The following is a 14,586-nucleotide window of genomic DNA, read 5'->3' on the forward strand; positions in this document are numbered from 1 at the left end:
ACAAAGCATTTCTCATTTACCCAAAGCCTCATTGCTCTGAAAAAGTGTATCCGTACCACAGTGCCACATCAATCATATAGATTGCTGAAAATTGTTTTTTTGAAAACTAAGAATTGCTTTCTTTGGCCTAAATAATCACTATTAGCATCACTTATATCTCCATCCAATTCATGGTCCTAATTTCTGAGGCACCAGAGCGCCCTGTTGACCCTGCTTAAAGACAAGCAATTAAATAAAAAACAAACAAACAAAAACAACCAAAAAAAGAAAAAAAAAGGAAAGAAAAGATTTTCATACTGCAGCTGTACAGCAGAGTGAAAGTAAGCCAATGGTGCATACTTGAGACCTGCTTGTTGGAAATTGCAAATAAAACTAGTAACCTTGCCTTGTCCCCACCCAGAGCTCCTTCGACCTGGGTGACCTGGGGCAATCTCAGGGATCAGGATTCAATTAATAGAATTGTCCCTCTTCTGCATCACAACATCCACTGGCCTGAAGAAGGTGCTGTTTCCCAGGAAAAGGAGTTAAATCCCCCCAAGAAACGCAGAGGGCCATAGTTTGAAGAAAAAGTGTTGCTCACCAAACGACTTATGCTCTGCCTTTCTCGGATTATACGCTTTGAGATTTTTATTTAAGATAACTTTCAGCATCTCCTTTTAGAGGTCAGATGTGAATGAGAAGAATTTGTTTGACTTGCTAATCTTGTGACAAACAGTTTATCCCCAGTGTAGCTTCCTGTCTTTGCTGACTGGTTATTTGAGGGCATTTTCTCCCTGTAAGACTGTGAAGAAGGCTCTAAAAATAAACAACATGGTTGCTTATTGGTGAGAACATATGTGAGCAGATGTCAGCTGGTAACAGCATATGGTGGCAACATGATAGCAGCATGTTGCAGAAACCTGAGTGGTGGGCCTTCATCTTTCATGCAGGCCATTCAGAGTCCCGCATCTCAGTTAAAAAGGGTTTTGACTAGAGGGTGTAATCCACACAAGGGTGAAAATATATCACTGGGATCTTGTTAGTGGGCTGGATGTTGGAGACGGTAAGTTACAGGGGATGGGAAAAGTCTTATCTATTTGAAAATTGAGAGATAAAAGGCACAAATCTGGCAAAAAAAAAAAAAAAAAGAGGGAAAGAGAGGAATCCACAAGGCCTTTGTCTTTTGTCAAAAGAAATTTACAAGTCAGGTCTGAATAGTGGCAATGCTACTTCTAAAAGACAGGCTTTGGGTGAATGGAAGGTGTGTGGATTTTAAATCTGTGTAAGGAGCTAGGGGAGAAGTATATTCCTGCCAGGCATACAAGGCAATCAGAGCTTCATCTATCAAATAAATTAGATCACTAATAATGTTACATCCCTTGATCACCGTTTATTTGTCAGTCTCTTTGAAATATGTCATCTCATTTCAATCTTCTAAAAACCCTCACGGGTGGCATTATGTCTACTTCATCTTATAGAAACAGAGGCTTGGGAAAATCAAGGGATTTGTCCAAAGATTCACGGGAAACCTCTGACAGAGCAGGGCTTTCAACCTACATCTTCTCGTGCAAAAATCCTATATTTATTATTGACTCCACCACAGATAGGATAGCCTTTGAATGCTCAGCAATGTTTTCTCTTCAACTGGAGGTATTTTGAGGGGTATTTTCTTTTATAAGACTATAGTGGGCAATATACCAGATCTGGTTGCTGTGAATTTCAAGAAAGAGAAGTTCAAAATTTCAGGATGTAGTAACCATCACGGAAGACATGTTTAATCCATTCCAAGGAGCCCTAGATTTTAAAACTGTAGCTAAGCAGCCCCAAACCAAGATCCATTTGTATTTTTGACTCATTGGAGAAGGACTTTTCATGGGCGGGTTAGAAATGATGACAGGTGGTTTTAAGAAAACTGAAATCTAGGCCAACCAAATGAAAAACAGAGTTTTATGCTTAATAGGTAGGCTGTCTTTTGTCAAAGGAGGTCAAGGCCTTTCTTATTCATCTTTATTATAAGTAAAGGTATTTATTTTACCATTTCAGTATATAAATTGTACATTGTTATTTTAACACTAGAGCATGTTAAAGGGAAAACTGAATTCAGGAGCCTGACCGCTGGTTAAGGGATGCCAAAAGATCTGGGACTAGAATCCAGAAACCCCTGTAGATGCTTAGTGTCTAATCTTCTGGCCCTGAGTAGCAGGGACCTTGTATTTCTGGGGGAATGATAAGTACATTCAGCGAGTCCCTCTCCTACTTTGAGTCTTTGTATAGCTCTGTGCAAGGCATCTCCTCAGTAAAATAGCTAATGACTGTGCTTTTTAAAACTCCTAGCTGTCTGCCCAGTTGTTACAACACCTTCTGGCTCAGTGGGCAGCTTGTGCTCCAGACAGTCCCAGGTGCTCTGTGGGTACCTTGGTGAGTACACTTGTCTGCTTTATACCTCATTTGACATAGTGATAGCAAGCCCATCTTGAGTGTTTGTCTCCTGCGGGGAACTTGTCAGAGGCAAAATAGAATTCTGAAATGCAGCTTTGGAGCTGAACCATCACAAAGGTGCCCCCAATATTTTAGTCAGTGTATATGAGAAAAAAAACCTATGAATAGCTTTGAAGTAATATGATGACTTGATAGCAATATGTGAAAGAGTGGATTGTGGGTGTATGAGATATGTGTTCCAGGGGTTCCAAATAGATTTGAAACATTGATCACCTGACCCTAATGGAAGACACTTTCTGGAGGGTTGAACAGAGTGGCCAGAATGTCCAGGGTCCTTTTTGTGTATCATATTTGTATCTGTTCTTATTCCTGACACTTAAAAGTCGCTCAATTAATGTTTCTTTACTGAACTGAAGGGGAAGAAGGAGATTTTCTCTCCTTTGACATTCTAGAGGGAGGCCTGAGGAAGAGTTATGCTGAAGCCATTATTTGTGACCTTCATATTGTCATTCCTGGGTTGCATGAGAAAATGGACTTCCATGGGTCAAGCCTTCTGCTGACTGGACCTGGCAGCTTGCCACTTGCTCCTGACCCTCCAAACAAGTACAGACTCCTCAGAGCCAGTGCCATGAGTTAGTCTGGGGGACACCAAAGCCAGAGGTCTCACCCTTTTCTGATTTGGAACATTAATCAATTCAACCAGGTTTTATTGAGCGCCTACTGCATGATGGGCAGTGAGACCACAGCAAAGATGTCTCAGATGATCCTGGCACTCAGGAACTCAGTGGCCCAAGTTGTCTCTGATCCATTCTCAGGAAGAGAGGAAATGGACTCACAATCCTGGCGTGGGTTCACTCTGCATTTTTGAGGCCCTGAGAAGATTTGGATTATTTTGATTCTAAGTGGGTAGAGGTCCTGGATAGGAACAAAATAAATGTTTTTATTACCCTGGTAGATGTCTGATTCACTGGTATATCCTAGTCTGCCATTTATCATGCTTAACCTTGCTTGTTAGGAATAAAAGAATAAAATAGTTTATTTACAGTGGCCTAAGCTAGGGTTTCCTCAAAAAGAACTGATCTATTGAGAATATGCATGTTTTTCAGTACAGAAAGCCTCACAGTGGCTAGAAGCTGCCATGTGAATGAAAAGAGGGAAAGGTTTGAATAAAAGGAGTGAAAGGCTTGATCCATGTTTTTAAAGTTCCCTTTCATAAGACAGATTATATTGTTTTTAATCTCTAAATTTGTGTTTTATTTCACTATCTAAACCAAGGAGTTAATTGTCTGACTTTTTTTTTCCCCCATTAGCTTTTTGGGAAAGAAAGGGAAGGAGAGAAGGAAAATATTTGTTGAATACCCCCCAGCTCTCTGGTACTTAGTTCACACCATCCTGGTCCTCCCCATGTTGGTCAGTTGGGCAGGGCCAGGATGACGATCCCCATTTTTCAGGAAGCTGTGCTTGGAGCAGTAAATCCCTTGTCCTCGGTCAAAGCACTCGCTACTGGCAGAGCCAAAATCTGAACTCAGGTCTGGCCTGATGCTCTCCACCTGTCCGCAGAGACCCCAAACTTTTTTGCCTTCCTTTTGCTTTACCTTTGGAATCCTGTCCCGTTAATTTTATAATTTTCTTACCTACTACTTTAAATTAATTTCCTTTTCATCTTTTCCTCCCATAGTAAGCCAGTTGAGCAGCCTACCCTGGTTCTTTGCATGGTTTTCCTTCTCGGACACTCCTCTCACTTGGGGTTACTTTTGGTCATAGAATTGCGTCAAGCTTCCCTCTTTCTTTGGTGAAAAAACATTGGAAACCCACCCTGCTCCTCAGCAAGTCTGGGAAAATCAGGAGTGTCTCCGAGGGCGTGGAGAGGAGATAGGCGCAGGCTCCAGTAGATTCCCATACAGTGGGAGGTGCCTCCACCCCACCCGGCTTCCAGGCCTCCAGGAAAGCCCTGCGGACCCCTTTCCGATCTTCCATGCAAGGCTGCTGAGCAGTGGGGCTCTGCATTTTTTTTTTTTGTCTCTGTTCTTAGAAATAGTAATTGAGTAAAAATGTAAGTGAGCGGATGCCAGGGGGCAGGCGTCCAGGGTCAGGGTGAATTTCTCCATGCTGAGTGTGATTCTGAACACTCGTTAAGTGAAGGCCGGCCTGTGCCAAGCAGCTCGAGGGCCATCCCTGTCACCTTGGGTGAACCGCTTCTCCATTCCAAGGAGATGCTGGGAGCGGCTGGAGGGAGCGCAGGGCCTGTGGCGCCTCCTGCTCTTCCACTCACTGTCTAACCTGGGTGTAGTTGATAACTCTGTGTTCTGACACTGAGGATTGGACTGGCAGCTCTGATGCTTCATCAGCTTTAAATAAAATCCCCTGGAGGACAGAATAGTCCTTGCTGTTCACAGCCCATGTGGCTCCTAAATCATTTTTCTCTTTTTAAATTCATCATCCCTAAAAATATTGGTTAAGATGAGGTTATCCTGCCCCAAAGTTTTCCCAATAAGATAAAAGAACCCAGAAGATAAGCAATAGAGACGGTCTCTTTTTGAACAAATGGATTAAAAGTCATGAAGGCGAATTCATTTTTTATTTTCATGTATTTACTGAGCAAGAGGCTTTTAAGTAGCTTGGTTAAGATTTAAAGATGGTGCTGCCAAAGTGTAGCCTGTGTTTGTGTCTCCCGAGGTGACATAAAAAGGAGATTCCCTGGCCTATCTCAGACCTACCTGCAGAGTCAGAATTGCTGGGGTTGGGGGACCCGAGGAATCTGCACATTTAAAAGCACTGCAGGTGACTTGGACCTCGCTCGAGCAGGAGGCACTGGATGCTTGGATTATGCAGGTCTGTTTGCTCCCGTCCTCCAGCACAGAAGGATCAGATGCAGTGGAGCCTCTGTTTGATCAGCTGGTCCTGCAGTTCTGGGACCCTGAATGTACAACACGGCTGAGTTTTCACCCTGGACTCTCCATTTGCCCAAACACATACAGATACCAAGATAGCTCTGTGGTTAATCGCACATATCACACTTATCTCCAGCTCACCATTCACCACAGTGAGGGGGACAGTGAGTGGCAAGGAAGTCGTTTAACCACATTGAGGGGTGGATGCATAGTTTGGAAGTTATGGATGAGAGTGATTGCCTCCACTCAGGTGCCTTCAACTGGGCAACTGTGGAGTGGAAAGGGGATTTCAAAACTAATGTATACATGACATATATTGTATAATGTGTAAGTCAATGTCTAATGTTGAATTCCCGGAGGTCGCGTTTGGTCAAAGCACTGCCAGCCTCTTCACGGCCTGAATCCTGTTCTGAAACATTCCACGGGGTAAGGATCTAGCCAACAGTGGAATGTAAACTCCACTATCTCAGCCAAACTCAGCTTTGAGTAACTGCAATGTTCTCTTTCCGAATAGTGTTTTTCTCAACCAGAGCTATCAGAGCAGGTGAAAATCTGAGCCAGCTATTAAAAAGAAAAGTTAATGATAAATTACTTGTTATTGTCTTTGTGCAACCCTGTGCCTCTTGTTATTCTGATGTTATTTTGGAACCATTCAGCATTTTCTATCCACCCACACCAAATGGATAGTCTATAACTACTGTAGTGTTTTTGGCCATCAAACTAAGACAGAAATATCCAGTTCTCATATCTGGTCTTTATCACTAAACAGCCCACGTGGTCTGCATCACTGAAGTATGAAAAAAATGACTGATAGTATTAATTCTACTTCCCAACAAGCCTTCAATGGAAAATCTCTGCATTAACTACAAATATGGGTATGGCTTTAAGATCAATGTCAAATGCAAGCAGAGATCGTGGGAAGACTAAGGTAAAGACAAGACATTCTTAGGATGTATTGTTTATCAAGCATCCATGTGTTAGGCACCAATGTTGGCATTAGTGATACTATCAGTGAATAAAACAGCAAAAATTTTGCCCTTGGGGAGTTTTGCATTCTGGATGAGGAAGATAGGCAAGTAATTAAAAAGATTACATAAGAATGGTAGAATTTGATAAATGTTGTAGGGGAGAGAAGTAGAACAGGGTTGAGGGATGAGGAGGCGAGTTGCAATTTTAGATGAGCTGGGCGTGTAAGGGCTCATTGAGAGGGTGGCATTTAAGCAGAAACTTGAGGGAGGTCAGAGAATAGCCTGGGGCTATCTGGGGAAGAGCATTTCTGGCAGAGGGAACAGCTGCTGCTGTTCCTGACATGTTTAGGGACTATCAGAAGTGTCCTAGAAGACGAGATTAGAGAGATAATGATGGACAGGTCATGCAGGGCCTTGTAGGCCATTGTAAAGTCTGAAGCTTTTCCTCTGACTAAAATGGGGAGAAGAGTGGATTTAGCCAAGGGGTTCCCATGGCTGTTAAGTTGAGAATAGTGTCCAGAGAGACCAGGGTAGGAACAGGAAATCCAGTGAGGAGCTCTTTGTAATGCATTAGAAGGACTCTTTGCAGCTGCATTTCTAGGTGCAATTGCTCTATACCAAGAATTTCCCTTGTGCTGAGTTCTTTCTTTAGTAAATAACTTGATAGGCAGGCTACAATGGGTTCTGTATGTAGAATGTGTATTTTGGTTTTTTTCATTGTTTTTAATTAATACTCCTGAGTTATTGGCAACTCACCCCCTTCCTTTCTGGAAAGAAGCTATCTTTGCACCCTTCTATGTATGAAAATAACCCCTTGGACCTCCCATCTTGTGCTGCCAAGTGTGGAATGACAGCTGTTGAGGTTCATACTTGCTATTAACACCTACTCACAACCATCTCCCACTTGGTGTGCAGAGACAGTAGCACTAAACGCAGAGATGACCATGCATTGGCCTAGGAGAATGACCAACTCTCTTGCCCTGCGTGAAGTAGAAAGTCAGGCTTAGAAGGATCTCTGGATCTTTCCAGCTGTGCCTAGTGCATTTGCCTAAACTTTGAAATGAGGTCATGAGCCAGGGAATTTATAAAACTATGTCTCTTATCAGTCAAAAAGCGTTTCTGTTGGACTAGAGTTTGCTTTCTAATTTTTAAGTTTTGAACAGCGAGACTTTGCCCTGGGATGTTGACTATATTCCTTCATCCTTCTGTACAAGAACTATCTATTGAGTCTACCGTGTGCCAGGCGCAGTGCGAGGTCTGCCGGTAGATGGAGGAATATAGTGTAGACTCTGACTTCAGGGAGCCTACAACTTACTGAGGAAATGAAGCAGACCGAACCAACCAAACAAAGACAAGAAGCCAACATCATGTGGTTGATTATAAGGAAGGGCTCTGAGAGGTCAGAAGAAGAATTGCTTACCTTGGTCTAGAGAGGTGAAGGAAGTCTTCTTGGGGGAGGTGATGTTTACTGCTTGAAAGTTGACCTTTGGGATTATAATTTGGCAGTCATCAGGCAGTAATAGGAAGCTGCTTATGTTTTCTGGAAGGAGAAGATTTGCCCTTTCATGTTTTCTTCTTTTGTGAGCTGGCATGACTACCATCTTGATGAATCATGGAACAGCGGAAGTGCTTAGTGTGCTTTGAAAACATTGATGTGTTCCTACAGGAGACTCGCTTTGAAATACTAAGGCTAGAGAATAGGGCGGGATGGTTATATCAAGTATTAGTTATCCCAAGTTGATACATTCAGAAGACATAATTGCCCTATTGCATAAAAAATCCATGTAACAATGTGCTGTGGTATAATGGAACTCTGTGGAATAGGGCATTATTTTACAAACTCAAGATCACTAGAGCTTTCTTCTTCATCTCAATGGCATAACACAAAGATGGATCTCTCACTGATATTATATGGACTTGTGGGTTGGCTGTGGCTCTGCTCCATGACATCTTCTTTCTGGGACCCAAGCTGAGGGAGCAGCCTCTAACATGGGTGTGCTGACTTCATGGTGAGACCATGAGATGTGGCAGCTACGCCTACCTGTACTCCATTGGCCAAGCCTGATTTTAATAGGGTAGGAACAGGGCACAAGGGAGGGGCCATGTGAGGATGGGCCCAGGGGAGAGGGACAGACAACATTTTGAACAAATGATACACTGTACTACACTGTAGGTGGGGGAAGATGGGTTGGGGAAGAGAGAAAGATTTCACCCATGTTAAAAACTTTCCATATTGTGGGTATGACATGATTGGATCTGCACTGTTGCTTTATCTGTAGAATTATGAGGAGCTTTGTAATGGATATCTACTGACTAATTAGTAGGTTGACTTTATGAGACAGACATAAATGTCATCCTCTTCCCTTTTTATATATAATTTGCTCCTCCAACTGACACAAGTTTATCTGGTGTAAAAGGCACAGATGGAGTACCAGGTTTCTGAAGCAAGTCCTGATGTGTTATGTGAAGTGTAGGTATGTCAGGGAAGCTCTGAATCTCAGGCTTACCTCCAAAACATGTAGTGACATCCCTTAGCCTTAGGGTCTCAGGTTGCCACCATGGTCCTGACACACCCAACAATACTGGGTAGATGTTGTCCACTGTAAGGATCCAGGCTAAGTTTCCATGAGAGTGTCTGTAGAGGCTTAACTGTTTGCTAGAGGGAGCATAACTTTCCTATTTCTTATCTCTCTTGTATGAGTTCCATGCCAGTTTGACGATTTCTTAAACATTGTGTATGATGTGGTTCCCTAGAAGACTGTCTAACTTGAACCTTTATCTCCTGACAGTGACCTGTCAGATAGATTGGTCAACTCATGCTCCTTCTTACTGTGTCCAGTGAGCAAACTGGCGTGTAACCTTGCCTGGCCTGGGGCATCTTCTCTGTGACCCTCAACACAGTGGCAGCCATCCGTCCGCACTGACCTCCCCTGAGCATGCTATGTAGCTTGGTGCTTGCAAGTTTATGATCACCTCCACAGCCTATTCTTAGTAGCAGCAGATGCTGAGCTTTTCCATCCTGCTCTTGGGGTCAGTGGTGGGAAAGAGCAGAAAAAAATGAAAGCATTGTTTTGCACATGGCTGGACATCTGTATTTCTGAATTGCCCTGTTGTGTGTATGATGCAACTGCTGGAGCTGTTTTGCTGAATGTGAACTTTGTGCACCGACTGGAGTCTAAATTGGTTTTGGATCCTTCTGAAATCTTAATGGTCAGACCCTATTTTTCTAAGTGATTGGGTTGTATCTTTGCTCGGAAGTGGAGCTGCAAGTGGATTCTTGTCCGCAGCAGGGGTTGCTGTTCTGCTTTCCTGGTCTGTGTTCTTGTTTTCCCAAGGCTGCTCCTTACCTCTCCCATTGTCTGTATTCAGGAGGGCAGGCCGGCAGCTCCCTGTGGCTTCAAGGATTGTTTACCCAAGGCTTACTGGTAGGGAGAGAGCTGACTGTTTTTCAGAAACTAAACAGGTGAAGCACCAAGATCAGCTAACCTCCTAGGTGTGCGGGTACCATGGCAGAAACGTGGACTTGGGCCTCAGATGTCAAAATACTCAGGTCCTTTACTGGAAGCTTTGACTGTCAAGTCTGTGGTGTCTGTTTTGTAGCTCTAGTGCAGAGATTCTCGATTTCACTAAGCATCACAATCACCTGGGGAGCATTTAATACATCCTCATGCTGGGTCCCCCTCCTGAAATTCTGACTCACAAATTGATCTGGGGTGGGACCTGACATCTTTTGTTTTCGAAAGGTCCCCAGGTGATTCTGACCTGCAACTAGAGTTAAGAACCTCTGTTTTGGGAGTTTACATAGCTTTTGCTAAAACCGAGTTTTGATCTAGCTCTCTGTGTTATAATATGAGTGAATTTCTGCATGAGGAAAAGGCATCTATTTGGGTAGGGGTGTTGAATAGGTGAAGAGAGTTTAATAACAATAAAATGAATAATAATGATACTGATAGCCAGCAGTTACTGACTACTTCTATTAGGCACTGTGCTAACCTCCTTATTAGCCCTATAAGATAAGCAGTATTATTATTCTCAGCTTTATCCATGGGGAAACCAAGGCTTACAGACAACATGTGACTGCCCCACAGTCACACAGCTAATAAGCGGCAGAACCAGACCTTGAACTTGGCCTGTCTGATTCCAGAGTTCATCCTATCAGTTACTCCCATAAGGTGATAAACTTAAATAGAAATAAGGAGATTTTGGATGAACGAATGAGCTGTCAAAAAGGAGGATCCATTGAGTGAGAGTAATATGTATCTATGTATCAGGAAACCATTCTTTTCTGAAAAAGGAAAACAAGATATGTTTGGATATCTTTCTTTTTTTCTTCTAAATCCAGTATTTCTCTCCTAAAAACCTATGAAAGTTCAAGGCAGGCAGCAGGACTCAAGGGCTTGACTGCTGGTATTCAAATTAGGCAGTGGCTTCTGAGCTTAGTGCCTGTTTGTTCTCTGGGATCCCCATTTGAGGAATGGAAACGGTTTCTTCTTATATGAACATATACAAAGTATGGTGCATCCTTACAGATATCTCCTGTCCAGACTGGGCAATCACTGTAGTATGCAACATAAAATCCTGGTGTTTTACGTTTTGTTCCCTGGATAGGAACAACGTTTTTTTTTTGCAGGCTGGTAATCTGAATACTTGCTTAAACTACTGCATTAATCCTTTAATGCCTGTTAAAAGATCAGAATGGTACTAGGCCAGGGCCCTAGAAATTCCATCGCCAGTTCCTGGCAGTCCTCTCTATCCCCATACATATGAAGGAATGTTGCAGATTCAGGCACCCAATAAATATTTGTTAAATTAGGGAGTGAATGAATTTTGCAAATATGGACCATACTAGAAAGAGTGCCTTGCATGTTCTCAGGAAATGGGAGAGGGCTTAGACAATTGGTATGCTCCCAGTTTCTCCATGGGGCCACGTGGTCTGTTTGCCAACTCCCAATTGCCTAACTGAGAGACCTTTTTATATACTAAGCATAGAAAATATTAATAGGCCGTTTTTCTTTTAATCTTATCACCAGCTTCTACTCACATCTCTCAGCCTTGATGAAATGACACTGACTTTTTCTTTGCTCTCAGTAGTATTTTTCATATAATAAGTTAGAAAAAGTTCAGAGTCCCCGGGGCACAGAGGAGAGAAGGAGAGAAGCTCCTTGCCAGCCCACATGAAAGAGGAGAAGCCCAATTCTGCTGCATTCCTGCCACGGATAGTCCTGTGGGGACACCTGGATTAGACCCTACTCCCTCTGTGAGTTCAAACTGCTGTCACTGGAGTTATAAAGGGACAGTTAGGCCTGTGTTCTTGGGGCCTTAGCCAGACAACACAAGTATTTTTAGGGCTCTTCTTGTTTCAGTCTGATTTCTGCTTGAAACTTTAATACATGCAGGCTGCACCGACACGACGTTTGAACTACTCTCTGGGTAGCGAAGGAGGGATTAGATTAGTACTACAGCCTTTAAGCAGGGTTTTTTTTTTTTTTTTTTTTTATTGCTAAATATCCAACAGGCTGAATGGAGGAAATTCGAGTCTAACCCTGGAGGGACCCCTGTTTAGTCATCTGTCTAGACAGACGAGTTCATATAATGGGCCTCTCTGTTTCTTTTTGCTTTGTTATAACAGACGGTGGTCCCTTCCTTTAAACGTTGTGAAGATGTCAACCTTTGGTTTTTTGATCCCATCCTACTGTTGATAAGCCAAGAAAGTGACTCATGTGTGAGCCAAAGATGACTCTCGAGTGTGACAATTAGTCTGTGATGTAATAGAAAGAAAATACTCGCTTTGTGCAGAGCAGACCTGGGCAAATTCCCAGCTGTGTACTATGGGGCAAGTCAGTTACCCTCTCTGAACCACATTTTTCTCTTCTCTAAAATGAGAATTAATGTTTGGAAATCTACTCCTTCATGGTACTTCAGAAAAGGAAATTAACATATAAAAATGCCTTGCATGCGGTGGGGACTGAAAATATTGTCATCCATTCACTCATTCATTTCAAGGTGATCAGAGAAGCCTCGAACTTTCTTGTTTTTGTATTCTGAGAACTATAGGAAAACTAGAAATTCCAGCCCAGGTTTTTAATAGCAAGTTGCCGTACATGGAGAAAAGCAAGTGATATTTTTTTAAAAGTCTAGGAAAAAATAAAAAGTAGTACCAATTTCTGTAAGAGGAAAATCATATTGGGGAGATTGTTTAAAATTTGGTAGAAGTAATTAAGGCAGAAGGACATCCTTGTTCTTAGCAAGAGGGCTTGAAACTCAGAAATTGCCTAAAAGGACTATGTGTGTTGGTAACTGTTTCTTCAACAAAGTGGTACATCTCTCTCCTCTGTTATTTCACTTTAATTCCTACTTGGATTGTCCCTGAAAACAGTGATGTGGAATATTTTGTTTGATTTAATTCAGTAAATATTCACTGAGCGTATATTGCCTCATGGGTTTGGTGCCTGAATCATCCAGGTAGATAAAAAAATGAGATAAGGAGGGATGGCTCTCTCCCGGAACAGGGAGCACAGTCAGCCCAGAGCAAAGCACTGGGGTGACACAACCTAGGTGGCAGTGGAGGCACCACTCTTTCTAGTTACATGACATCAGATTGGGCACATTCCCTCTTTAAGCCTCATTTCTTGTTTTCCACCAACATGGGATAATGCCATTGAGTACATGATACATGGCATGGCCCTCAAAACTAGTAATGTGGCTTTTGCTATTGTCATTCTTACTCTTTTTTATAGTTATCATTATATTATCCCTGCCCTCAAGTAAATTATAGCCTATTTATGGAGACAGATTTGTAAACTAACTCCCCTACACAAAGCAGAATAATTAAAAAATGCTGAATGATCTTTACAAACAAAGAGCCATGGGAACACAATGGCAGGGGGTGGTTGGTTAATGAAAGCAACTTTTAAGAGAACTGATCCCTAACGTACATAAAACAATGTTTGTACCTAAGCAGTGAATAGCCACAGCCTCCAAGTAAAAGAGAAATAGGAAAATCAGCCTCTTCTTTAACTGTTAAAGGACAGAAGCAAATGGTGTCTATGTTGATAGCAAAGCTTTTCCCATTTCACAGTACGGTTCATGACATTCTCGTACATTGAAATCCCATTAGAACCCAGTGCTTTACGTGGCTTCGGATATGGTCTGTCTGAGTCACGTCTCTTTGAATACAACTGCAATCAATAAAAAAGCCCAGTAAAAGGTGGTTAACCACAGGGACATCCCTCCCCACCAACCCCACCCCCAAATCAGCACTGTGATTCATTCGATTTAGTGTGCCTCCCCCTAATATACTTCATATTGAGAGAGACTGATGCTTCTTCAAGTATAAAGAACAGACGTCCCACTCTTGTGCTGGTAGCCTGCCCCTGTGTTGTATAGCTTGCCCCCCTCTTGACACCTGGGAAGCCCAGTCCTGTCCTGTACCTTGGGTGACTGTGGCTGGGGAGAAACTCTGCTCAATGTCATGGGTACGCAGGACAGATGCTTCCAAAGGATGCAGTCTGAGGTCCCAGAAGGCCTTACTGAGTACAAAAATCTTGCCCTCTCTCTCACTCCTCTAACTCTGGCTTCTTCCTGTATCCTCTGTAAAATGAATCCCGAGATGGGGCTCCCCACTAGCCACCACCTCCTTATTTTTCATTCATTACATATGTTGTAGCACTTTTTCCTTCTTGTTCCTACACAGAAGGGACCTGAGGCGACAGCATGAGTTGGGAATGCACAGAGAGGAGTGGGGAAGGAGAGGAAAGGAGGGTAATAGAGAAAGAGGTGTGGAAAGGGCATAGAGTCTTCACCTGCTGGCTGGGTGGGCCCTCTTGAGCAGCACCTTCCCAGGCCGGTGAAGCCAGAAGGGCGTCCGCCAGCCAAACTCTACTTGTCATCCTAGTGGTCCTTGAAACATGACCTTCTGTCACCCACAGAGGAAATCTGGCCTCACTCTTACCTTTAATTGTAAAAGCAGACCAAGAGAATGTGCTATATTTTCTTTGTTCTTGGGGAAATTTAGCACCTTTCTTTGCTCCTCCCTGATGCTTTTGTATTTTTAATCAAAGTTGTCATTTGGGAGGAGGTTTTACTTAAAAGCTCTGAAGTTAGATATCTGAAGGATAAGATGAAGCCGGTTGAAAACAGTATCCTTTTTCTGTTCTTGTGACCAAGAGCAGTTCAGTCCTGACAACATCTGACTCAGTGAAAGCCAACATTTAAGTCACTGGCTGTGATAGAGTCTAATTTTACCACTTTACTTCCTTTTAGTTAACGGAGAAAGGTGGGCCTAAAGAAGTGCAATGTGTTTAACTTCT

The 14,586-nt window shown here is 42.8% G+C and overlaps 1 protein-coding gene across 3 annotated transcripts in view; it reads left to right on the forward strand.

Moving 5' to 3' along the window:
- Window positions 1-14,586, forward strand: part of TGFB2 (transforming growth factor beta 2) — an 84,690-nt gene that overhangs the window by 13,516 nt on the left and 56,588 nt on the right. For 2 of the 3 annotated variants that reach the window (XM_014849872.3, XM_014849875.3), the window contains exon 2: window positions 2,314-2,397. The exons of the other annotated variant lie outside the window; for it this stretch is intronic. In XM_014849872.3, coding sequence (XP_014705358.1) covers window positions 2,314-2,397 — 84 coding nt within the window. The remainder of the gene's footprint in view (window positions 1-2,313; window positions 2,398-14,586) is intronic. 3 annotated transcript variants of the gene reach the window in all.

This window comes from Equus asinus, chromosome 30, assembly GCF_041296235.1.
Source record: "Equus asinus isolate D_3611 breed Donkey chromosome 30, EquAss-T2T_v2, whole genome shotgun sequence".
Lineage (NCBI taxonomy): Eukaryota > Metazoa > Chordata > Mammalia > Perissodactyla > Equidae > Equus > Equus asinus.